The 23,613-nt window shown below is 38.8% G+C and overlaps 4 protein-coding genes across 7 annotated transcripts in view; 2 read left to right on the top strand and 2 right to left on the bottom strand.

Moving 5' to 3' along the window:
- Positions 1-2,468, bottom strand: part of cckbrb (cholecystokinin B receptor b) — a 24,241-nt gene extending 21,773 nt beyond the window's left edge. The window contains exon 1 of the mRNA XM_072444656.1: positions 2,168-2,468. Coding sequence (XP_072300757.1) covers positions 2,168-2,315 — 148 coding nt within the window. The 5' untranslated portion in view covers positions 2,316-2,468. The remainder of the gene's footprint in view (positions 1-2,167) is intronic.
- Positions 2,469-6,601: 4,133 nt separating this feature from the next.
- Positions 6,602-12,002, top strand: pdzk1 (PDZ domain containing 1). Of its 2 annotated transcripts, none has more exons than XM_072444636.1 (9): positions 6,602-6,720; positions 7,601-7,810; positions 7,907-8,120; positions 8,841-9,167; positions 9,978-10,174; positions 10,547-10,810; positions 11,359-11,632; positions 11,732-11,766; positions 11,847-12,002. In XM_072444636.1, exons 1-9 carry the CDS (start codon positions 6,622-6,624, stop codon positions 11,898-11,900), a joined length of 1,674 nt encoding a protein of 557 aa, XP_072300737.1. In that variant the 5' UTR covers positions 6,602-6,621; the 3' UTR covers positions 11,901-12,002. The 2 variants fall into 2 exon arrangements, with proteins under 2 accessions (XP_072300737.1, XP_072300736.1); XM_072444635.1 differs by having other exon boundaries at positions 11,729-11,766.
- Positions 12,003-12,296: 294 nt separating this feature from the next.
- LOC140359610 (Golgi pH regulator) lies at positions 12,297-15,933 on the bottom strand. Its single transcript, XM_072444634.1, has 14 exons — positions 15,690-15,933; positions 15,427-15,486; positions 15,058-15,161; positions 14,868-14,974; positions 14,692-14,793; positions 14,495-14,615; positions 14,332-14,412; positions 13,770-13,879; positions 13,604-13,692; positions 13,320-13,412; positions 13,154-13,249; positions 12,892-12,981; positions 12,726-12,791; positions 12,297-12,651 (listed from the first exon to the last, which is right to left on the bottom strand). Exons 1-14 carry the CDS (start codon positions 15,729-15,731, stop codon positions 12,445-12,447), a joined length of 1,368 nt encoding a protein of 455 aa, XP_072300735.1. The 5' UTR covers positions 15,732-15,933; the 3' UTR covers positions 12,297-12,444.
- A 452-nt stretch (positions 15,934-16,385) lies between these two features.
- On the top strand, positions 16,386-23,613 carry LOC140359609 (OX-2 membrane glycoprotein). 3 transcript variants are annotated; one of them, XM_072444631.1, is made up of 7 exons: positions 16,386-16,578; positions 16,732-16,842; positions 16,924-17,244; positions 18,314-18,643; positions 21,232-21,516; positions 21,930-22,031; positions 22,200-23,613. In XM_072444631.1, the coding sequence occupies exons 2-7, from the start codon at positions 16,761-16,763 to the stop codon at positions 22,238-22,240; spliced, it is 1,161 nt and encodes a 386-aa protein (XP_072300732.1). In that variant the 5' UTR covers positions 16,386-16,578; positions 16,732-16,760; the 3' UTR covers positions 22,241-23,613. The 3 variants fall into 3 exon arrangements, with proteins under 3 accessions (XP_072300732.1, XP_072300731.1, XP_072300734.1); XM_072444630.1 differs by having other exon boundaries at positions 16,729-16,842; XM_072444633.1 differs by having other exon boundaries at positions 16,729-16,842; positions 22,184-23,613.

Below are 23,613 nucleotides of genomic sequence, written 5' to 3'. Positions count from 1 at the left end.
CGTCCATCACTGTCTGACTCACTGCCACTGGTGTACAAGAACACACTTGCTTTTGCTGGCATTACATTGCATGTGTTAAAAAAAACACTCAACAGGTTTCAGTACCAAAAAGAGGTGGGAATGAGGAAATTAGATCCTGGCTTCTTTTTCTTGTGTTAATTTACATTTTGTAAAGGTTCCGTGGATGCAGTGGCTATGGATTAGTTGTCATTTGTTCCTGAGGCTGACTGATAACCATCTTTTGTCTTCATCTTCATCAGCTGCAGATTAATAAGCTCCTGCTGCACGCCCCAGCAACGTGCCACCAGTCTGAAGCGTTTATTAACATCACTCCTATTGTAAAAGAAAGGTATTCATTTACCTGTCTATGAGGGCTATTAAGTCCACCAAAGCACAGTTTGAATGTGTCAAATTCAAAAAACTCAACACAAAACTGTATTCTTGTAACCAACTGCAAAAATGTAATTTTCAGTGCATATTAAATTGACCAAATGTCTTAAAGCTGGGGTACCTTTTTTATGTAAATGAGTCAATTTTGTGGTTTTCCTCAGAGTATATTGTAAAACCATCTCTTTGTGTGAAAATTAGACCGCTGCACACTGTTTGTGTCTATAATAAAGTATTTTATGTTCTAGAGCATCTCTATCGTATTCATTTATCAATAAACCATGGAGCCTCGATGACCGTAGCACTGTGTCAGGAGGGAGAGGCGTGCGTCCACACTGGGAAACCCTGACAGATCAAACTCAGGGATTAGAGCTGACCAGGGAGGCCAGCAAAACAGAGAGGTCAAGCACACTGGTTTAGCGTTTGGTCAGCTGTGCTGTGCCGTCACATGTGTTTGCCTTCTTTTAGCTGCTGCTTCAACAGTCAATACGGAAATCCAGGTGTAGAAATCCACTAAATATTTGACCAGGTAAATGCAACAGTGCAAGAGCGGTCTCAACACCCCCCGAGTTCATTCTTGGCTCAGAGGATAGAAATGCTGTTAAAATGATGGCCCTAAACTTGCCGTCACAGAAAATCAATGATGCACTAGTGTGACAAATCTGACACAGCTCAATCTCTTTTCTAAATGTGTCTGAGGACCGTGACAGCCGCAGATGAGATGGATGGGCAGAGCGATGACTGGTGTAATGATAGTGACATGGAGGTCAGAGATGGTCATTTCATTGGGCAGCGTCAGGGAATTCACAAAATTTTGCCACAACTGAAACCCCTGAAAAAGGCAATATTATAATCCAATCCACAGCTGTATACACACAAAAGAGAAAGGTCAAATCTTCGGGGCAGATTTACAAGCATGTACCAGCTGTCACAGACCAAATCAGTGTGTGAGATTCTTTCTTCAAATTAATGTAAATATATCAGTTTAGTTTAGTTTAGTCTTTATTTGTCAGAGACCGTGTACAAAATCCTTAATCTTCAAGAGAAAAGATGATCAGAATTTGTCATTTCAGTTTAAAAAATACACCGCATCAAAACACTGGGTCTAGATGAACAACATGAAATAAAATATTGTCGACGTTCTCACACACTTAATGTATGAATAAATTAGTTTTAATGCTGATGTGGAGCAGCCTATATTCTAATAACACTGTTAGTTTAACTTGTCTCTCCTATATGCACTGACATTTTTGTTTTCAATAGACGATCCCATTTGCATTTACGTCTTTTCAGGTCGTCCAAAAAGGTACAATATGCCCCTAGTTTCCCTTTCAACATCTTGATTTGGTTACGTTTTTACAACTGATGATGATCCGCCTATACCCTTTACAATCCTCTAAGTTTGGGACAAGTACAAACTTATTTGTGAGAAAATGCTGCAAATCATGTCTAAATCCTCCTTTGGACATGGATTTGATGTCCCAGCGTGAGCCTGTCGGTCTGACCCCTCTGTCAATGTCTCTAAGGGATTTACTGAAAATAGCTTACACATTAACAGCTCTTTACTTTGGGGAAATGTCCACTTATGGCCGATCAGCCCTGTCACATTAAGAGGCGAAGAAAAACAGCACCTTGGGAAATGCAAATGTGGTTGGGACTAATAATGCTCATGACACTTTGAAATGTGAAACAAAACACAAAAACGGGGCAAATATATAATAACCGTGTGAATTTGTTTTGTCTTCAGTCAAATGCCTTGTACAGATGTGAGCGTGCTTACCCCGGTGCCTGACGTACACGGACGCATTGCTGCAGCTCATGTTGGACGTCTCCAAGTTCCAAGAGGTTGCGTTGCCCTGCGCATCAGCCTGGGCTCCAACGCACCCGGGCGCAGAAAAAGTCACATTACGCGACAAAACGTCTTCCATATTTCAACAATTAAACAGCCTTTTCGCGCTAGTTTCGCCTGTGCGTAAAGCCCATGCGTAAAGTTAAGAAACAATAAATGTCCATCTCAAGTTTGAAAGTAAAACTGAATGTTGTGTTGTTCCATGCTCCGCGCGTCCTTGCGGATGGAGATGTTTGGGGTTTGTACGACGCGCACGTTAAAGCGGCGGTGCCACTCAATGAGAGCGACTGAGCGTCTGTGAGGTGCGCTCCTAAGTCGTATAACGGAGCGCGCGTGGGCTGCGTCTGAGGGAAGAGGGAGGGGCCAGACGCGCTCATTGGTCAGAGCTCGCAGTGAATGAACACGCTCATTCTGAAAGTGAAATGAGAACATTGTGCGACGAAAAAAGTCAGCTAAAGTCATTCTAAACTCACGCTCTGTGGGAGATTATAGATGTCAAAAGTGTCGTTTCAGATCAGTCACTCCTCTTTTGTTCAAAATGTGCCATGGGAAATAGGCCCACTCATACGTTTAAATTAGGATGCGGAAAATCTTCAGGGAATTAGTTTTAATATTCATGAATATTAACGAGATAATTATTATTCAGGGAGGAATATTGATTCACTGTCAAAACTAGAAAAGATTACCAGTCAATCACTCACGGGCTTCGGGCGGCGGCACAACGTTAGTTATGTTGGTTAGAATATATATGTTAAAAAAGGCGGTCATAATATAATAAGTTTTGAGTGTAAAGTACCGGGACCATTGAAGTGAAGGTTCTTTACTGTTATTCTGGTTTGACTGCACCTTTTAGGCATCCGTATCACGCTTGTCATTTATCATTTGCTATTGTCTGTTGTGAATTTTCCTGATTAAACCTTTTGAAATCTTTGTGTAAAGCAATATGTGAATGTTGTAACTGGATTTATAGGTCAAATCCTTGACATTTTAGGTCTACAAGAAGATCAGGCAGAGACTCTGGTCTAAACTAAATGACTTGATGGCACTTGACTTGAGATGGCAGAGTCAAGTGTGTGTCCTGTGGTGATTATTCAGACACAGAGCTGCCCCCATGTGGCGCATTAGTGCAATGTGTGCACATAAAGCACCTTTATGAAGATGAGAGTGCATGGCGTTGTGTAAGTTGGGCTGTTTTGTGCTAATAAGAAAAACATAAACACAATCTAGACCTTGTTGTTTGCTCTTTTATTATTTGCACTTTATTGCACTATTTTTCCCGACAGCTCCTACTATTCATTTATTTATGCATCATTTTTGTCGGTGTAATTCGTCCAGGAGTGTTCCATTGTAGAAAAAGATGCAGTTGTAGTCATCTGGATTCTGTTTCTTGGAAAAAACTATGTTTCGACTCCAACATTCAACATCCAAGAATCATTCTAAATCTGCAAATCAAGACCAGGAACTCAGATATTTATCCTACCCTGGGAAGGCCCCGCCCACAACTACACCTTTTCATGATGATGCTGATGCTGTTGTTGGATTCACCAGAAACTAATCCTCTTTATTTATCATTTTATTATTATTTTGTATATTTAAGTCCATACAACACATTTCCTGTTCTTCTAATCATGACTTAGTTTGGTGGTATAGCACCTGTGGTAAACATTTATCATAGTTTTAGTTCCATTAAGTTGCAGTTTCTGGAGCAATTTAGAAAAATAAAAGTTTAAAATGACAGGAAGTAGAGCTGAGTTCCTGACAGAATCCCTCTGTGATGTCATCAATGTGAAAAGTACCATTGAAAAAACGCACACAATTTGCAATTTTCTCACAGTTTAAATAATCATTCAACAAAATTTTGGAACTTGTTTACAGTTTGGCTGCAAAGTAACAGTTGTGTGTACCTCTACCTATGTCATATTTGCTGCTCAACCAGGAAGTACAATCATAAACAAATAGGCAAAATGTTGAGTAAAATATGAGTCTAACCTGCCATATAGACGTTAAATATTCACTATATTCATCTTTCTGTACTGTCTAAACCATCCATATTTGACCTTTCTGGATAGTGCCAAAGATGTACCTGCCAATCACAGTACCATTTATATTTAAAAAAAAAAGAAATAATAATAATAAGGATCTTCTGCTCTGCTCTCCATATTACCTGGCTGTTACCAAACATGACTGACACATTTAATATATCTGGATGGACAACCTTGTCATGTGTGCTCTGTGGGGCAGCTGTCAGGTACTCCTCATGTTCCCCCCATGGATTTGACAAACCAAACGGCTGATATGTCCAGTGGAGCAGGGAAAATGAGGTGCAGGGTCCATCGTCGTCTTGGCAGCCCTCCGCCAGTATTTCTCCCAAGGCTAATTATGTGTTTTGGGGCAGGTCATGTGCAGAAGCTCTTACCCCAGATAAACAAGCATTCTGAGGATGCTAATCATGTTAAATGGAGAGAGACCAGTGCTCCCTGTCGAGTGCAGTAATCACAAACTGGCTTGACGTGTTGATTACAGAGGCACAGTGCTGATGAAGACAGCCTTCGGGAAAAAAAAACATTCTGAGGTTAGCACTTTAGCGCCAAGGACTGGACACAGTGTAGACAAGAGAAGAATGAAAAGTGTACAGCTAATCATAGTTCTTGTAGTAAGTATTTTGGCATTTTGGTGTGAAATGATGAGGGTAATGGATATATAATTTCTCATCTCTCTATAGCAGGCTCTATGCAAATCACACAAAGCTTCCAATTTGATAATGCAACAGCTGCACCACAAATTGTCTGCAGAAGACACCTGTAGGAGATTACCGTAGTTATGCATGTTTCACAATGTGCTCAGAGTTCACTTCACTTTCGTTTGATAATTTCGAAACAGCAAGGAATAATAATAAAAAGAGCCAAATACGCTTAAATGACAATGTTTTTTCTCTAGTTAGCTCCCAAAGCAATTCTCAACTAACCAATTATTTTTGCTTATCTGAGACCTGAGGCGTTCCTGGGCCATTTGAGAGGGATTGTCATGCTTATTATATGCTGATTATTCAAAGGAAAGAAACAATTTGTCCATTAATTAGTCCATGACCAAACAACAGAGGAACATTTCATTTTCTTTCATTCTCATTGTCTAACACTTTACTATTGTCCAGCTTTATGAAATCACACTTTCTAAATGACTAAAAGTACTTTACATTTAGACAACCAGGACAAGTGCGACTACTAGGTAAAGGTTACCCTTTCTGTGGATGAAGTATTTGCCAGAGATCATGACAATAACAAACAATATGGGACAGGGACAGAGCAAGACGTAAACCTTACCACAAAGTGACCCCAGTTAGACAAAAGTGGAAGTAGAAGAAGCGGCAGACAATTTTGAAAACTGGAACTATTGACAAGTTGTGTGGCTGGACACCTATTTCATACTGAGAGAAAGCAGAAGACACCTAAAGAGAGAAAGCAGACACCTAAAGACACCTTGTCAATAGTTCCGCTATTAACTATCGATGTGCTTGACCCGCATGACCGTGATGTGCCGTAAATAACAACAGTGTGCCACTAAGATGGTGGATTAAGATGATTGCACAGTCAATGTTGAAGCAATTCAAAAGTTAGGAATCTTATCGGGAAAACGTGGATTGGATCAATGCGTCAGTCTCTATTATGCAGAAACAATATGCAGTTATTTCAAAAATGTAATCAATTTAAAGTGGATTGAACACATTAAAACGCTGAAGGCATAACTCGTATCTTCCAGGACACTTGCTGCTACATTAAATTGTAATCTTGAATACAGATAAAAGATAATTAGTAGATAGCTATTGCAATATTACGGACTCCACCTATGACATGTTATGATTTGTTTTGCTTGGTTTGACCTTTGTCCCCTCCTGATGACTGTAGGATCATAAAATAGTAAATGGCCTTTTTATACTGACAATACACATAAAAATACATCTACTGTGAATGTTCTTATACTTAAACATTTGAAATACATGTGGGATTTCTATAATGTCACCTTTTTTTTCTTTTTTTTTAGCATTTACAAAATAATTCTCTGGTCTTCAGAAAGAGATAGATTTTCTGATCCAACGTTGATATCATTCTGATCAAGAAATATGACAGGAAAGGTAATTGAACTCGATCACCTATATTGTAAAATGTTATGGCATGCACACTAATGGTTACATGAATGACATTTTTATAGTCCATCTATTTAGTGTTTTCAGTATTTTCCAGAATAGACGGTTTGAAATTACCCTTGTGGTGCCAATTTGACAAGATACTAAGGACCATAGCTTACCAAGAATTCTTCAAGACCAAGTTAAATAACTCAGCGTTTAAAACCCACCTTTGGCTTGTCAAAGTCCTTTATGCTGAGGGAGCATGGGAGGAGGCCCGAGAGGAGGGCACGCCAGAGATAACAGTCCAACAGTGGCAAGTGGACTCCTCCTTTGCCTTGGTACACTGAGCTGGAACCAGCTGGTGAGTCCACACACACGCATTTTTATTTGCACTTATTACCCGCAAAAACAAATCAAAAACATTCAATTGGTATTATGATTATACAAAAGACTGTTTTAATCAAACGTTGTGTTGTGGTTTGAGCTAGCTTTGGAATAACAGGTGTTTTGACAAGCCATACCTCACGTTTAACAAGAGAGGGTCATTTAAAAGTGCTTGGAATCAGTATTTATGCATCAATGTTGAACCTATTAATGATTTCCAAACACAAAGTCATGTTACAATAGGTTCATTGTGACTTTGCTCCTTCGTCACACTTGCAGTACAGGTTATTTTTAAACCTTTTAACACACAATTTAAGACATAAACACCATTAGTACTTGATGTAATCCGTCATTCGTCCAGGAGAGGTTCATAACGGAAAAAGTTCCAAAGGTCTGGACACTGTTTTAGAAATAAAGACGTGGAACCCTTTCAACTATAAACACCATTAGTACCACTCCAAACAGCCATTCCTCGGAAATGTTAATCCATTTACAACACTGGGTCTCTCTTTTAGTAGCTCTAGAGCATCACACCGATCAACAAATCAGACATATTTATTGGCTCGATCGTACAATAATTTTGGTCCATCAACAAGAATATGAGGACAATCCCTGCTCTCAAAGTCCAAGCCTTGTATTAAATGGTTTGTCATCTTCTTCAGCTGTGACTGTCATTAACCATTAACAGCTCAAGAGCACTGATGGAAGATTAACTCGCATTTTAGCTATCAAGAGTACGACGCCTATAAAGAACAGCATAGTCTGTCACCATAGAAAAATGTGTTTTTGTGCTGAAATAAGCAATGTTGCAAGATTGGCATGAAAAAAAATTAATTTGTAACTTTCTTCTCTTCAAGGACATGGCTGGATACAAGCCAAGGGTGATTTCTTTGAATAAGAGGTCAGAGCAAACATTTGGCTTCTACTTGAGAGTGGAGCATGGAGAGGAGGGACACCTGGTTCGCTGCTTGGAAATGGGAGGAAACGCAGAACTGGCTGGCATGAAAGATGGAGACCGGATCCTGAGGGTCAATGGAAGTTTTGTGGATGGACTCCCCCACTCTGAAGTATGGCTGTGGTCAACCATACTGCAGCACGCAACACGTTATAGATCAATGTAAAAGCAAGCTAACACGATTTGATGTTATTTCTGTTATTTGCAGGTGGTGGAACAGGTAAGAGACAGTGGCTCCTCTGTCATCTTTCACATTTTGGACGAGGCGTCATACAAACAAGCAAAAGCACAGGGAGTGAACCTGGCTGACCCTCACAGCTCACCAGTCACTAACGGTGTGTCCAGACATGCTCCCAAACCCAAACTGTGCTACCTTGTTAAGATCAACACCGGCTTTGGCTTCTCGCTCCGCTCAGTTAATGGTACGTTTTTTACGGCTTATAATATATATATATATATATATATATATATATATATATATATATATATATATATATATATATATATATATATATATATATATATATATATATTCTATATGTTGTATATTTTATTCCACAGCAGATTTTCACAAAATTATAATATTTTCTTAATGTTACCATGTTCTATTAGTTTTGGTAAAGCTCATAATCATTTTTAATTGTTTGGGAAAGGAAACATTTTCTGCATAAGTACCGTTATATTTTCCATTTCATTTTTAAAATTACGATTATTGTTTAATATTGATTTGTATCTGATTTTTGATACTTTTGAAAACCTTTTTCACAGGACACATTATCTGTTTTAGGAAGCTGATGCTTGTGGACATAAAGCTCCAGAGCACGATACATAATCAAACTCAGTCTTTCTAATATGCAAATTTATCTGATGTCTGATTTATATCTTAATTTCTTGACTTCAAAATAATCCTCTTGCTCTTTAAATGTATACATTTTAAATATGAAGTAAATACAGCAGCCTATTGTTACTTTGGTTGATGTTTCTTCTATAATATTTTCATTTTATAACAAATTTGCAACCATGTACACACATTTTAATAGTATAACCAAACTTTTTTGAAACTGTGCTTGTATTATTTCAATGCCACGACCGGTAACAGCACAAGGGCTTCTCACCATGCATCGTCCTGTGTGTCCCTGTAGGCCAGCAGGGTTTGTTCATGACAGGGGTGGTCCCGGGAGGTGCCGCAGACCAGGCCGGGGTCAGGGACGGCGACCGCCTGTTAGAGATTAATGGAGATGACATGGACACACATGACCAGGCAGTTGAGAAGATCAAGTCTGCAGGAGGTGCGCTCGTGTTCCTGTTGGCGGACGAGGAGACAAACAGACACTACCAAAGCAAACGCACAAAAATTGGGGCCTGGTTAGCAACGGTTGAATACCTGCCACACAAGCCCAGAATCACAGAGATGACCAGAGGAAATGACGGCTATGGCTTTCTGCTTAAGGAAGAACCAAAACTCTCAGGTACTTTCTTAAACTTCTGCAGGTAAAATGGTCTTGTTTTTTGTAGACAGTTATTTGCCAACATGGGCTTTTCAAAGTAAACACCAACTGCTTTTCAAAGTTATATGGCCTGGATATGTTATGTTAACTCTCTTTGACAAGGATACCACATAGGATTTCATTTCTCAAAGCTAGTTGTAATAACCTCTGTATAATAATGCATTAGTCTAGTAAGAATGTTTTGTTTTGTTTACTTACTTACCATTAGTATTAGTATTATTTAGTCTTATTCTAGCTATTTTTACTTAACTTTATTTTATTATTTTATTTTTATCTTTTTATTTTATTTTATTTATTTATCTTTTTTCCTCCATTCCCTATTAAGATATGAGAGGCGTTTTGTTAATAAGAGTTTTTTGTTTTGTTTATAAGAGTTCTTCTATTAAGAGTGTTTTTTTGAAACTTCCTCTAAGTTATCTGTCCTTTCCCCCTGTATCTACCTGTGTTGTAACAACGAGATTTCCCCATATGGGGACAATAAAGGATTATCTTATCTTATCTTATCGTATCTTAAAGCACTTATCCAGATGTTAAAAGCTGCTTTACAGTTTGTGCATTATTAATTCAATCCCATCACTTCAAACAATCACCCCACATTCACACAGAGACAAGGTGGGTGAAGTGTCTGGCCCAAGGACACAGAGACCATATGTACTGGTCTGAGCTGGGGTCAAGTTGGTGGGCCAATTAGAATGATCAAAAACCCTTTAATAGACCTGACCTATATCTCAAATCTGAATGAATGACTTGTGCTGGTTGCGTACGTTGTAGGGCACTTCATCGGAGACATAGACAGAGGCAGCCCGGCTGACAGAGCAGGGCTGATGGACATGGACCGACTGGTGGCTGTGGACGGGAAGGAGGTGGCTGGATTTTCACATGAGCAGGTGGTAGACTGCATCCGAATGAGTGGCAGTCAATGCTCCCTCCTAGTGGTGGACAACAAAACAGACCAAATGTACCAGATGGTGAGAGCCATAATACACATTAAATCTATCCAAAACATCATCATCATTTTCTACCGCTTGTTCCCTTTCGGGGTCGCGGGTGACTGGAGCCTATCCCAGTGACTTTAGGCCTTACCTACCCAAAACAAAGTGTTTTCATTTATATATATATATTTTTTTTTTTAAAAACTCATTAAGTTTTCATCAGGTTATTTTTAGAATAACATTAATTTGAAAACAAAGCTTTGTGTCAGGATTCTCTTCACTAGAGAAACAAAGCATTCACTCGTTTCATGATCTTGAAGGGATTGGTCTCTATTTTCCCCCAGAGCCAGAGATGACAAAACAATTGTACAAAAAATATTTACTTTGACATATTTTCTATTGAAATAGGGAAAAGTTTCCCCAATGCTTTTCTGGGAGGAGATGAAGGGTCTATCTTCACCACCGAGCTACAACGAAGTTGTCTGTCCACCACCACTGGTTCAGGATAAGGACCTCCCTGTCCCTGTCCCTGTCCCTGTCCCTGTCCCTGTCCTGAACCGGGACAGAGAAGAAGACCTCAAACCCAAACTGTGCAGAATGGAAAAGACGTCTGCTGGATATGGCTTCCACCTAAATGGCATCCAGGGCCTGTGTGGACAGTACATCAAAGAGGTAAGACACAACAGAAGTGTCCAGGGACGTGCAGACTCTTTGAGGTCTCTACAAAGGAAAAAGGGCACATTTCCATACGGCTAAAAATGAACTCAAATGTTTGAAATGTGTCAAATATGTTAATGATTCTTTAGAAATATTTTTTTTAAATTTGAGGCTGCTTAAGTGTAGCCTTTATGAGCTGGGGGGTGTGAGACTATAAGAATAACAGAAAGGGCGGGGGGATTATTTCCTGTATTCGGGGTATTTTCAGCTGTGATATAGGCCAAGGACAGGGGTGCTAACACTTTTTAGCCTGCAAGCTACTTTTAGGTTCAGCAAAGCCTGAAGATCTACTGAGAGAGAGCTGAGAGGCAATACTATTCCTTGGTTGTTTTGTGGAATAAAAACAGCATTTTACATCCCTGCAAGAATATTAAACCTAAAGAAAATATGTTGACTACGAGGACACTTAAGGCAAAGGGGCAGGTGCTTGAGCACCACCTGGGCTCTATCTGTGCATGTCCCTGTTGGTGAGCTGTTGGAAACTTCAATACATTTGATTCCAGGTGGTGAAAGGAGGTGCAGCGGACAGGTCCGGGCTGGAGGATGAAGACCTGGTGGTGGAGGTTAATGGGGTGAACGTGGAGAAAAGCAGTCATGAAGAAGTAGTAGGTCTGATCCTGAGCAGTGGTAGTTCTCTGGAGATGCTGGTGGCCAGTAAGAACATCTACGAGAGGCTCACAGCTAAGGGAGTTCCCATCACCCGTGCGCTTTTAGGGGAGACGTCCTACGCTCAAGTCCACACTCGAGAAACAAGGGAAGTGCGGCAAGAAACACCACCTCCGCCTCATCGAGAAGAACCAGAAACACCACCTCTGCCTCATCGAGAAGAACCAGAAACACCACCTCTGCCTCATCGAGAAGAACCAGAAACACCACCTCCGCCTCAGCTAGAAGAACCAGCCAGATCAAGGGTGAGCTTCAAAATTGTAAAAAAAAATAATTATTAAATAATTATATGTGTACAATTACATTTTTTTTGGTCTGGTTTCAGAGCTCATCTGAGTCATCTTATAGCTCTCAGGACAGTGTAGATGAGAGATTCTGAGAAGTCGGTCTCCTGTGAATATTCAACTTTTAACTTCATATTACCAGTCACCAGGGATAGCAGCTGATATAAAATTAAATAAACAAATGCAATGGTTTTGAATATTGTGTCTGTATTTGATCGTTTGCTTTGAAAAGCGAAAAATAAAAGTTTAAAGAATCAAGTATAGTTGAAAAAAAAAAGTTGTGATGTAGGAACATGAGCTGACCCCAGTGGAACATTGTAAGAGAACATTACATTTTTCATGAGTTAACACTGCTTCTGACAGAAAGGATTCTGATAACAAAACATGTCAGCTTCTTATAGTATACAAGTTTGTATATTTGTCATATTGTGTATAATTGTCTGTATCTGAAAACAGAGGCAGAAAATGAAACACTAAATAATTAAACACACTTTAGTACACGGTTTTATGCAGAATTTAATTAATGTGAAGTTGTCCCACCCCAAACAATCCAGTGCAATTTTCCATCTCTCAACTGGATCAGAGAGTTCAGGCTCCAGAGTTATATTTTTGATCATGTGATCAGGTGAGTAGTTTTGCTCATAGAGTCATGTGTTTTTCGGGCGCCTGCTTGTGGGCCAGATACAGGAAGAGGATGCTGGACAGAGCGCTGACCAGAAAGATGACATCAAACCAGCGATGGTAGAAGTTGAACTGCAGCTCTCCAAGCACCTCTGTCACAATGGAACGGTATTCCAGTGGCATACTCATCCGCATTAGAAGAACAGAAGAAACAAAGTACATTCCCTGAAAGAAATAAACATTGCAATTTGAATTTTTGATTAGAGTTTTGTTTTCACTAAAAAGCAGAGACAACTCACCATTATCTGAGCCAGGACAAGCACTATCACATTGGAAGACTTGCTGCTGGATATAGCATAGAAGAACTACAAAGAGAAAATAAGATATATAATGTTGTAAACAAAATGTTCTGGACGCAAATTCAGATGCGTTACCATAACAACAGACACCGAACAGAACTTTTACCTTAGTAAGAGTGATGAGTAAACCTCGAATAGATGTCACAATTATTATTCCAACCAAGATAAAAGAGATGTGTTGAGACCAAAATTTTACCTAGAAGCAAAAAAAAATAAGGGAAAAGTATTATATAAATTGACAAAGTAAAACACGTGTGGGAAGTGACCATATAAAAACAAACAATCATAAAAATTGGATCATTGTCAACATCCATTTGTAATATTATGTCATAATGTGATTTGCTGTGGGTCTGTGAGTGTTGACGTACATCAAACTGGATTCCCAAATAGTTCACGGTGATTTCAATGCCTCTTGTTACCGGATCTGTCTTTCCAACTCGATCAAATACAATGTTTATCGTTGCCTGCCAAAGAACAATATGACATAGTGTTGGCACTGTGTACTTAGATGAGACAAAGCAACAGCATTCGTACCATGAAGATTTTCCAAACGCAATAAATGGAGAAGAAGTACCCCAGAAAGTTAAAATATTTCCCCTGGAATGTTTTGGAATACTCAATTCTTTCCTGTAAGAAAAGAGTAGAATAAAAGGGAAGGGTGACCAACTTAAACAACGAAAGCCCTATTAGATACACAGTTATGAGCTACACTTTCACTTATGCCACAGTTTGTAAATCCTTACAACTGTTTGTAGTTACAATATATAACATTTCATATACAACAAAAGATGGAAAAAAATGAATTAAAAAATCCTTACCTTGGTAGATTGCAAGTCTACAGTCTCAAGGAAAAGCTGTCGGCTAAGCTCCTCTAATGCATCAACTTCTTGCTGAATCAAAGACAGGTCTGGAAAAATAATATATATATAAAATGTATCAAATAACACAAAAAATGAAGAAATGAGAAACCGTGATGTAGCATACTTTCACTGCCTGTTTGTGCAGAGGTCACACTCTTGATCATGCCCCAGAATCCAGTCTGCTTGTTTTGATCTTCACCACGCTGGTAAATTTGCCTCCGTGTCATGGCAATTCTTAAAAAGCATTGAGATATTAACATAAAAAGGGAGACGTTTGTGCCGACAATTAAGAACTGGACCCACATCATAATAGACATATCCATTGGCATTACAGAAAATAAATAAATAAAAATCACAAACTGACCTTTCTTTTCTTATTTTAAATTTTACCTAGTTTTTCTGCTCTTGTTTGTTTTGTTGATTTTTGTTTTTTTAATTTAGAAAAAATAAATAATAAATTAAATAATAAATAATAAAACAAATTAAAAGCTGTTCATTGTTTATCCCTACAAAACACCATTAGTAAATACATATATAAGGCATTAGGAGTTATGGTTAGGGTATCAATTAGTAGTAGTAGTAGTAGTTAAGCTTTTTGAAAGAAAAATATATATATATATATATATATATATATTAACATAAATACATCAAATACATTTCAGCTTATAAATACAATTGTTACCTACCTTTTCTTCTTACTGACAATCATGTCCATCGTTTGTAGCAACCGCCTTTCCAGCGCAAGTATGTCACTTTCCGTTACATTCCTGCAAAAGCATCGTGATGATTATACAAAAATATATTTGTATTGTTATATACACAATAGCAATGAACTGGTGCATGTTCTACCTGAGAAAATATGACATGTACGTGTATGGACAGTTCACAGCACCAAAGCCAGACAGTAAGGCCATGAGAGTGACTCCTATTACTCCAACACGACTAATGAGCTGCTCAATGGACAGGATTCCTGAAAATATGAACAATAAATCAAACAAAAAAGAACAATTTATAATACACTCAACAATATCAATCTCAAGGCTTACCATGCTTTGGACTGAGAATAGGAAAAGGGTCCCCCAGCTTCCAGAAGAAATACATAAAGGTAAACCAGACCATACAGGCGAATAGTAGCCGCTGTCTGTGCACTGTGGACATACATAGTAATCAACACAAGATAATCCAACTCCAATTGAAAGGTTATTATACTGTATGTACTTACACAGTCTTATGTTGCTCACGACAAAGTAACCAATATAGAAAGGCACAACAAAGATCAGCACAAGCAGTATCACATAAAGGTTGAGCTTCCAGTGAAAATACCGTGAACTGCGGTGACAAGAACAGAGACATAACTGATAAATTGTCTAATTAACATTTACAGAAACAAAACAAGGGCATTCTGTACTTGCCTGCTGCTTAAGGCCCCCAGGATCTCAAAGATGATGAGCTCAAACATGGTACACGAAAACGCAAAGGTGATGGAGAAAACCACCTGGACCACATACTGCCGCACCTGTCAGACAAAAAAATAGTGATAAAAGCACTAAGACATTAATTATTAGATCGAGATGACTTAGTAGTTGAATTAGTTGAATTAGTTTGACATAAGGTTGAAAGTTTGTTTGTTCATATAACAGCTGTCAATAAGAGTGTTGTCATTATTAAGATTATAAGAAGTTATCTGATTGTATTATTATAAATCTGTGCCTAATCTGTGTTGCAACACTGGAATATCTCCACTGTGAGCAAAACAAGGTTATCTTATCTTATCTGAATACCTCATAGTCTTTGAACAACTGCCTCATGAAGAACAACCACCCGAATCCAAAGAAAAGCACCTGAAAGTGATCAAAACTAAAGTCAAAGGCAAATCAGATACACACTTGTTTTCTCTCATCTCAATCATTTCCAATATTGTTAAGAAGGCTGAGTGTGGTAATAACATCGGCAAAATATAATAAATGTGTTGTCATTGTACTGTAGTTTTTAAGGGTATAGTTTCTTCGAGATAGGGTCATTAAAAGAACAAAATAAAGTTTACCTGCGAGGTGAACATGATCACAGAGTCCACCAAGAATGACATGTTTCTTGTTTGGAGCCGCGCAGTGCGTATTAAAATGGCTATGTTGCTTTAAATTGCCCTGGATTCTATGAAGGCATTTTAAAATGACAAACCCCATGGGTTTAATCATGAAATGCCATATTTAAGACGATATTTCGCAAAATTATGACAAAACTTGGTCCACTCACGAATAAGAGAGGGTATGGTACGTCATCATAACGCGCCTGAAGTTCCGTCGTCTACTGATGACGTCACATAATATTTTTATTTATGTAGTTTACTCATGGATCTAACTTCAGTGGCATTGTATTAGCTTTTACCATTGTATTACAGGTGTTACGTTATTTATTCTATTTTTGATTAAATATGCATTTACTGAAATATTATTACCCCGATTTCGAGTTTCCATTTTATTCCAGCAGGGGTCGACAGCATACAGAATACTGTATAAACCAACTAAATATTTATTATTATTTAAAAAACCCTTATTCAAATTGAAAACCCTGAGTGAACGATGCACAAGATAATATTTAAGGGATGTTTTAAAATTGATGATGAGTTTCACATCTACAGTTGTAGAGTTATGATGACCACAGAGCGCTCCAGCCCATAGACATCCAGCCTCCTGACGCATGGCACAGAAGTTAGGACAGATCCAGAGGCGCAGCTTCTGTGCCTGCCTGTGTGAGTTCCTATGAGTTCAGCACTTCAGCTGCGACTGCTCAGTGCTGCTGGTGGAGAAAACATTCGATTGTAGCAAATGTGTTTCTAGTCGGACTGGAATGTATTAAGGCGCTGCTGGATTAACTGAGGATGGATAAAATGCATCAGGGATAACACATCTCAGTGATTTCTGGATCAAGGCAGAGTAAGTTTGTTATTATTTTTATGCAATGTTCTGATGCTTTTATATATACAAACGGACTAAATTGCATTTTAGTTACTCCTTTGTAGTGAATTCAAAGCTTCAAAAACTTAACACTGACTTGTTTCTAATAAAATACGTTGTGTGTGCCAGTAGGCCTACCTCTGTTTTTGTAATTGACAATAATGATGATGAGGGTCCTGCTCAACTGTACAATTTGTCTGCCAGTTTTCTTATTGTTGCTTATTGCTGCTGGAAGACTGCAAGGTGAGTGTGCCACTTTAGTCCAATTATAATGTACATGTTAGTTGTCAGTATGTAATCTCTGTATGGTATTGTATATTTCAGGAAAGGTCACAGCTCCACAGTATATGCTGGCTCCTGTCAACAAGCCCTTCACTTTGACTTGCAGTGTGTCCAGGGAGAAAGGTGAAACTCTGAGGCAAGTGCGCTGGATAGATGTAGAGAATCAGACACTACTGACTTACCAGCCGGGCAACAAGGACAGTGTGAGTGGTAAGCAGCATGTGGAGCTTGGCCCTGCCCCCAAAGACACCTCCAACATCATCTTAACCAGGGTGAGCTTTAGAGATGAGGGATGCTACACCTGCATCTTTGACATGCATCCTTCTGGCTCACAACAAGGAACCACATGCATCACTGTTACCTGTGAGTGGATTTCAGCTTTTAACTGGTTTTGATCATCGCATGCAAAACTTTCTGAAAAGGGTGGTAACATGTTTCTGTTGACCTAGCTCAATGCAAGATCATTGTAAATATCTGTCAAAATGTCCTTTATTATTTGACTACATTTATTTTACTTTATAAGTAATATGCCCTAGGTGCATGAAGTACATATTTTTAATCTAAATAATTAAACTTTGAATTAAAGGAGACATAAATGAACAATAAAACAAAAGGAAAGTTATTTTTGAAACTTGAGATGGGCCCGACTCAAACAAGCAGAGGGCCTGATCCATCCCCTGGGGCGGTAAAGGCCCAGGTCTGCGTTAAGCCATGAATAATAAGACATACAATTCTCTGAAGTGTCATGTTTATTAAAGACAGATGCCAGCTTCAGTAGCGCCTCATTAATTTGAGTTTCTGCCAGAGCCTCAGAGCTATAAGGCTCAAGATGCTTACATATATAGGCACGTACTCATTAACCTTTGAAACTTAAATTCAACCATTTATTGATTATAAAGTTTCACAATAAGCAGGTTGCTCGTGTCTATTCTGGCAACTTCCAAAAAACCCTGCGAGTTGCTGGATGCAAAGCTAACACAATGACAAAACACTCTATATTTCTCAGATCGTTTCAATGTTAGTTGTCAGTCTTTGAATTGATACATGAAACACTGTAGTAGAATGTAACTCTTTATTTGAGGCTTGAAGACTTCTGAAGATTAAAGACATTTTTCAAGACGTTGCTGTGAACATAAATCATGCTATTACTGCTACATATGGACCTACTGTGGGGATTTAAATGAGTTATGAGTTTACACTGTCTTTCTCCAACCTCTCCAAATACACTTCTGAGGCTGCAGAGTTCACCTCAGTTCTGTTAATAAAAAGGCAGAGAAAACAGGCTTATGACTCTAACTAGAAGCAGATGTTTGAGATTCCACTTACTGCTCTGTGTGAGGTGCTCTCCAAATAACGACTCCATTTCTCACCAAGTGTCTTCATTTACTTCTTTCCCTTACATATTTCTTCTGCTGGACGGTGGCTCTAACAGCTCAAGTCATGGCTGACCGCAACAAGACAGCAGTTAGTGGCAAAAAGACACTTCTGTCATGCTCCTTTGGCCTGCCTGAGAAAGTGGAACAGGTGGAGTGGAAACGCACCTCGCAGGATGGGCAGTACAGTCCTGTGGCTTCATATGCGAAACAGAGTGACCCCATGATAGAGCCTGCATACGAGGGAAGGGCCTGGCTCAGCTCGTCCCTGTCTGACAGCCAGCTCACCATCCAGCCTGTGGCCATCCAGGATGAGGGCTGCTACACCTGCCTGTTCCACACACACCGCGATGGACCAAAAACCTCCTCTGTCTGCCTCTCCACATATGGTAACCAGCACTATGTTTAACATGTTAACATAAAAGAGAAAAGGAAAGACAAAAATGGTTTCAGATCCATATAAAAGGCATTTATAGGAGGTCTTCATTCATTATGGCCGAACAATTTAACTTTCCATAAGAATTTCAAAAGATGACATTTATTTCTCTGCTTCTACATAATACTTGGGAGCCAAAAGGAGCAGTTAGTTACAGGGCTGACACAAAGACATTCACAAAAATGTCTGTTGTATCATAGTTTTAGTGATACACAGGATTTTATCAACCCTGGAATCTTTTTCTGGCATTTTTCTTGTGACCATTGATTGAACTCAATGTGTTGCATTATAAAATGTCCCTGTCTCAAGCCCTAATAGTAACGACAGCAGATATGGTTGTGTTTATACATCACTATGATGAAAATGTGCTGTATAGAATAAGTGGCCATCTATCTTAGTGTGAGCAGTTTGGGAGTTTGCATGGAGAGTCAGGAGCCCCTCCTGGGATTTACACTGGAATGCTGATATCCTCTTCCTGACTTATTCTTTTGCTGATGTGCTCCTGATACCAGAGCATTTCTGATTCATTCACACACAAAGAAAAGGCAGTGTGTTTGTGGAGTGAAGAATAGATCGCTTGAAAGGACACCATGGAGGCAGGGACTGAGGTCTTGATGTGTGACTGTGGCAGTGTTCAGGGCTTACACTGATGCCTTCTGTGCTTTCTCCCACTATCTCCCCTTCTTACGCTGGAAGTCTCCCCAACAGAAATGCTTTTGTTTTCAATGGAGCTGTACAGTAAAGAGGTGGCTTCTGGTGACGACATATCATTTGCATTAGTGATGTCAGTGTGATACAGAAACATCATTATTTTCTATTGGACAGAAGTATATTTAGTATGGCTGATAAAGGTTAAATTTTGCGTGATACACTAAACAAAAAATACTTTTTGTTTTCAACAAAAACATTTTTTTGGTTTTGCTCCCATTTTTCATCAGCTGAAAGATATAAAACGTTTGCATATTCACAACTGACCCATTCATCTCAAATACTGTTCACAAAACTGACATACTTTGTGTTAGTGAGCAATAACACAGATAATCCATCTCACCTCACAGATGTGGCACATCAAGATGTTGTCCTTTTGCTGTGGCCAGCCTGAGGCACACCTGTGCAATAGTCATGCTATCTGATCCACATCTTAATATGCCATATGATATTATAGTTCAGCTTATGAAAAATGGGAGGAAAAACAAAAGTGATGCATTAACATTTTTGTTTAGCAACTTGCATAAACTGCACAACTGTATACTGTGTTTCTGTTGGTTCTGATGTGAACTGAATCTGGACTCTTTTCTTATAATATAATTTTCTTTACAAACTCAGCCCTTGTGCTGGGTTTGATTGTGCCTAACCAAAGATGTTGCTCAAAATCCAAACAGCTCAAAAACACTGTGTGGTTGAAGGGAGTGGATATTGTCCATGGAGTGATGTGCATCACTCTGAATTAAGTTAGAGTTTGAGAAACAAACACTGTCAGAATTTCTTTTGCTTGAGCCAGTCATGGAACTACACTAGATCCATGACATTGTCGTTACATGATTTGTCAAGGTTTTTCAAATGGCTCAGGCTCAGTTACACACAAGCTCTATTGCTATAGTAACTGCAAAATGAAAATCTACTATGCCTTTTTTAATTTCATTTTTATTTACCAGAACATTTGCTTACTTTAAATGTTTTCAAAAAAAGATGAACAAATATATGAGCAAAACTATCTAGTTTCTCCAGCACAGATTTTAAACGCTTTTTAGGCAAATCTTTTGTGATTTTTTTTTATATGTGATGTGAAGACATCAGTTTGGCATCTGGATTTTAATCAAGATTTATCTTAATTGTCATTCGTCCCAACCCAAAATTCTGGATGATTCTCACAACCTGAACTCTTCTATCGGGCCAAATTTCTGTGGCTTGGTGCGATGTTGCCAACAAAAATGTTCCTTTTTCCAGTGTATTACATTCCAGCTTCAGCACAGACAATTGAAAACAGGCACAGGTTTACTTAAGGATTATAACTGTGCAGGAATTCACATAGTTTAGCGAGTCAAAAGGCTTTTGTTCCAGGTAACATCCCCAAGACACTTAATGTGATACAAACGCACAGACGCCTGTTCAAATAAATCCCTCATCCCTCTCAGAGACTTGGCTCAATGCCCGTCTTTCTTTTGTTCATATCTGTCAGGTATTTCCAACATGCAACATCAGACCAATGTCAAATATGTCAAATATGAAGAGTTTAAGTGATATCAAAAGTAAAGTAAAAGTTATTTAGAACAATGTGCTCCCTGTAATAAACACATTTTAGTTCTAAAAAAAACAACTATTTCTGAGTATTTAAAATCACATGTAATAGATACAAGGATTTTAAGATGCTAATACTAAACCTGTGTCATAAAAGTATTTACCAGTAGCATCTTATCAGGTTATATTTGGGAGTACATTTGTAGAACATTCAAAACTCTTTCCTTTTATTGTTTATACACCTGATCAGATCCTTCATAATTAACAGACCATCACTTATTCTAATCCCTGTCTTACTTGCAGTTCTCCCAAAGCCTCACGTCACCTACAAAACGACGTCTCCAGGGGTGATAGAGGCCAACTGCACCTCTGTGTCGCGACCCCCGGCGGAGATCGTGTGGAACGTGGAGAGGGACAACCGCACCATGGGCCCACCGAAGACCACGCAGATCCCCCAAGACGACGGGAGCACCCTGGTCATCAGCACGCTCGCTGTCCAATCAGGGCTGCTCAAAGACGTGTCGGTCAAATGCCTGGTGCACCACAAGGGCCTCGAGTCGCCTATTGCTGTATCCATGAACACTAAAAGTACGTTTATCAGTTCAAAATGCAAAATTGGCCATAGGGATCAGAATAGTGGGTCCAAAGTGAAGAAAAGCTTACGCACTGTTCAAGACAAAGGCTAGAAAGGTAAATATAGTGGGAAATGTTGATAAAATGTCATTCCGTTCTGTCCAAGTCAATTTGTGCAGCACTTTTTCATGCATAGGGACAATTTAAGGTGCTTTACAGACATTTAAAAGAACAAGATACATAATGCTATCATAAAATACATAATGCTATCATAACAAACATACAGTGTACATTGTTAAAAAGTGGATTTGCCGAATGACGTGTTGTTCAAAAAGCAGGTTTACTCATTTATTTTTTGCACTTTTGCACTTATGCTATGCTTTAATCGAATGTCTCTTATGCTGCACCATTTTGTATCTCTGTTTCAGTTGGCACGGCTCTGACCATCCTCATCTCTGTCACCACGGTCGCTGCCCTCTTAGTCTTGTCTCTTTGTTTCTGCCTTTGGAAATGCTTCTTACAAAAAGAAGGTAGGTTTTAATTAGACAACATTACATTTTTCTACACGGCTTTAGTTGATGCGTAAACTACAGCTAAAACATTCAAAGGCACATCTGAATGATACAGTTTGAGGAAAGAGTGTTTTTTATTGCATCTTCCAATTTGCATGCATGTCTTTTAGCTGATTAATTTTGCAGATGACAAACGACGACAGCGCTTCACTGAGCCAGCTTTGTGAGTTGTCCCCGGTTTGAAGATCCACCTGCTTTTTGTCCGCTGATGGAAGGAGAAAACACATCAGAGGATCTTTGACACAATCTTATTATGTGAGTGCCTCCTCCACGTCATACTGTGGTTCTCAGTGTTGCATAATCTCCTGGACACATGGAGAAGTACAGTATAAAAACTGGTCATACTGACATTCCATATTCATAACATTTACTAGGGAATGTGACCAAGGTGAACCTTTTGTACAGCCTTGTATTATTATATCTATGTTGTGCACATTTTATTGTTTCTTATGGTTAGCAAAAGCATTGTAGTGACTGTAATTTAAATGCTCTGAATTCATTCAGAAACAGGGCTGGGCAAAATGGCAATACAAAAAACGAGTCGTGACCTGATCCTTCGATTATACACTTCTTTTATGGTATCGTCAGATTGTCATTCAGTGCTTTTTTGTTGAATGCATTCATGCTCAAAGACCCATCAGCCTCTGCCATGCTCTGAGTGAAGGACAGTGAAGTGTGGACTCTCAGACACAGCAGCTTTAGTTACAAAGACAACAACTACTTGGTACTTTCACTGAGACAAAAACCTCTATTGTGATTTGATTTTTGTTTGTCATATTGCCCACCCGTATCTGTATTGCATGTATTTGTTTTGTGCATTTTGTTGATAGAAAGAGAGAGAGTCCCTCGTCTCAGTCTGAGTTAAAATGTCCTTTAGAGGAATGCGTGTCCTGTTGTTGGGCCAATAACTTTGTGAGTGAAAGTTCCACTGTGGTCGAGGGATCAACGCCAACTTTGATTTTAGGATGTGATAGAGGGATTTGTTATGTTGAACTATACACTGCAAGTTGTTATATGTCAAATGAGATATTTCTTGTTCCGCAAAACATAATGTCATGCAAAGACATGACAAACACAGTAAGACAGTGTAGTGTAGTGCAACTTATCAAAGAGACTACTGTATATGCATTTGTCTTATGTAAGATATGAACAAGACATATGAAAGTGAAATGGGCAAATATCATTATGTTTACCCAGTAGTATTGTAATACTCCGCTCAATAAAGAGGTTGTGGCTTCAATTCTGACTCTGGACTCTGGCCCAAAAATAATGTGCCATATCGTTGACTCTAACTTGCTGTTTAAGCAGGATTTTGCATAGAATTATCTGGACCATTTACCCAGAACCTTGAAAGAGCAGATCAGCAAATGAGCAGATGAAGTAGTTTATGAATGCAGTGATCTTTTCTTCTGTTTTATGAACTACTGTTATCATTCAGCACTGTGCATTTAGCAGACAGCTACATACAGTCTAAACTTGTAATAAATCAATTGTTTATTAGACACAAATGTGAGTAATAAAACTATGTCAAACAAGTCAG

This window comes from Eucyclogobius newberryi, unplaced genomic scaffold (genome assembly GCF_026437365.1).
Source record: "Eucyclogobius newberryi isolate DKJ021-1_F unplaced genomic scaffold, fEucNew1.0.hap1 SCAF_14, whole genome shotgun sequence".
Taxonomy (NCBI): domain Eukaryota; kingdom Metazoa; phylum Chordata; class Actinopteri; order Gobiiformes; family Gobiidae; genus Eucyclogobius; species Eucyclogobius newberryi.
The sequence above is the reverse complement of the archived record's forward strand: the minus strand, read 5'-3'. Positions and strand labels throughout refer to the sequence as shown.

Coding starts and splice junctions, on each gene's coding strand:
- pdzk1 (XM_072444635.1), top strand. CDS start 6,622: ATGGGAGGAGGCCCGAGAGGAGGGCACGCCAGAGATAACAGTCCAACA. Junction 8,121..8,840: donor CTCGCTCCGCTCAGTTAATG/GTACGTTTTTTA, acceptor GTGTCCCTGTAG/GCCAGCAGGGTTTGTTCATG. Junction 9,168..9,977: donor GGAAGAACCAAAACTCTCAG/GTACTTTCTTAA, acceptor CGTACGTTGTAG/GGCACTTCATCGGAGACATA.
- LOC140359610 (XM_072444634.1), bottom strand. CDS start 15,731: ATGTCATTCTTGGTGGACTCTGTGATCATGTTCACCTCGCAG. Junction 14,794..14,867: donor CGTGAGCAACATAAGACTGT/GTAAGTACATAC, acceptor GTATGTCCACAG/TGCACAGACAGCGGCTACTA. Junction 13,413..13,603: donor TAGACTTGCAATCTACCAAG/GTAAGGATTTTT, acceptor CTTTTCTTACAG/GAAAGAATTGAGTATTCCAA.
- LOC140359609 (XM_072444631.1), top strand. CDS start 16,761: ATGATGATGAGGGTCCTGCTCAACTGTACAATTTGTCTGCCAGTTTTC. Junction 17,245..18,313: donor CACATGCATCACTGTTACCT/GTGAGTGGATTT, acceptor TGGCTCTAACAG/CTCAAGTCATGGCTGACCGC. Junction 21,517..21,929: donor TGTATCCATGAACACTAAAA/GTACGTTTATCA, acceptor TCTCTGTTTCAG/TTGGCACGGCTCTGACCATC.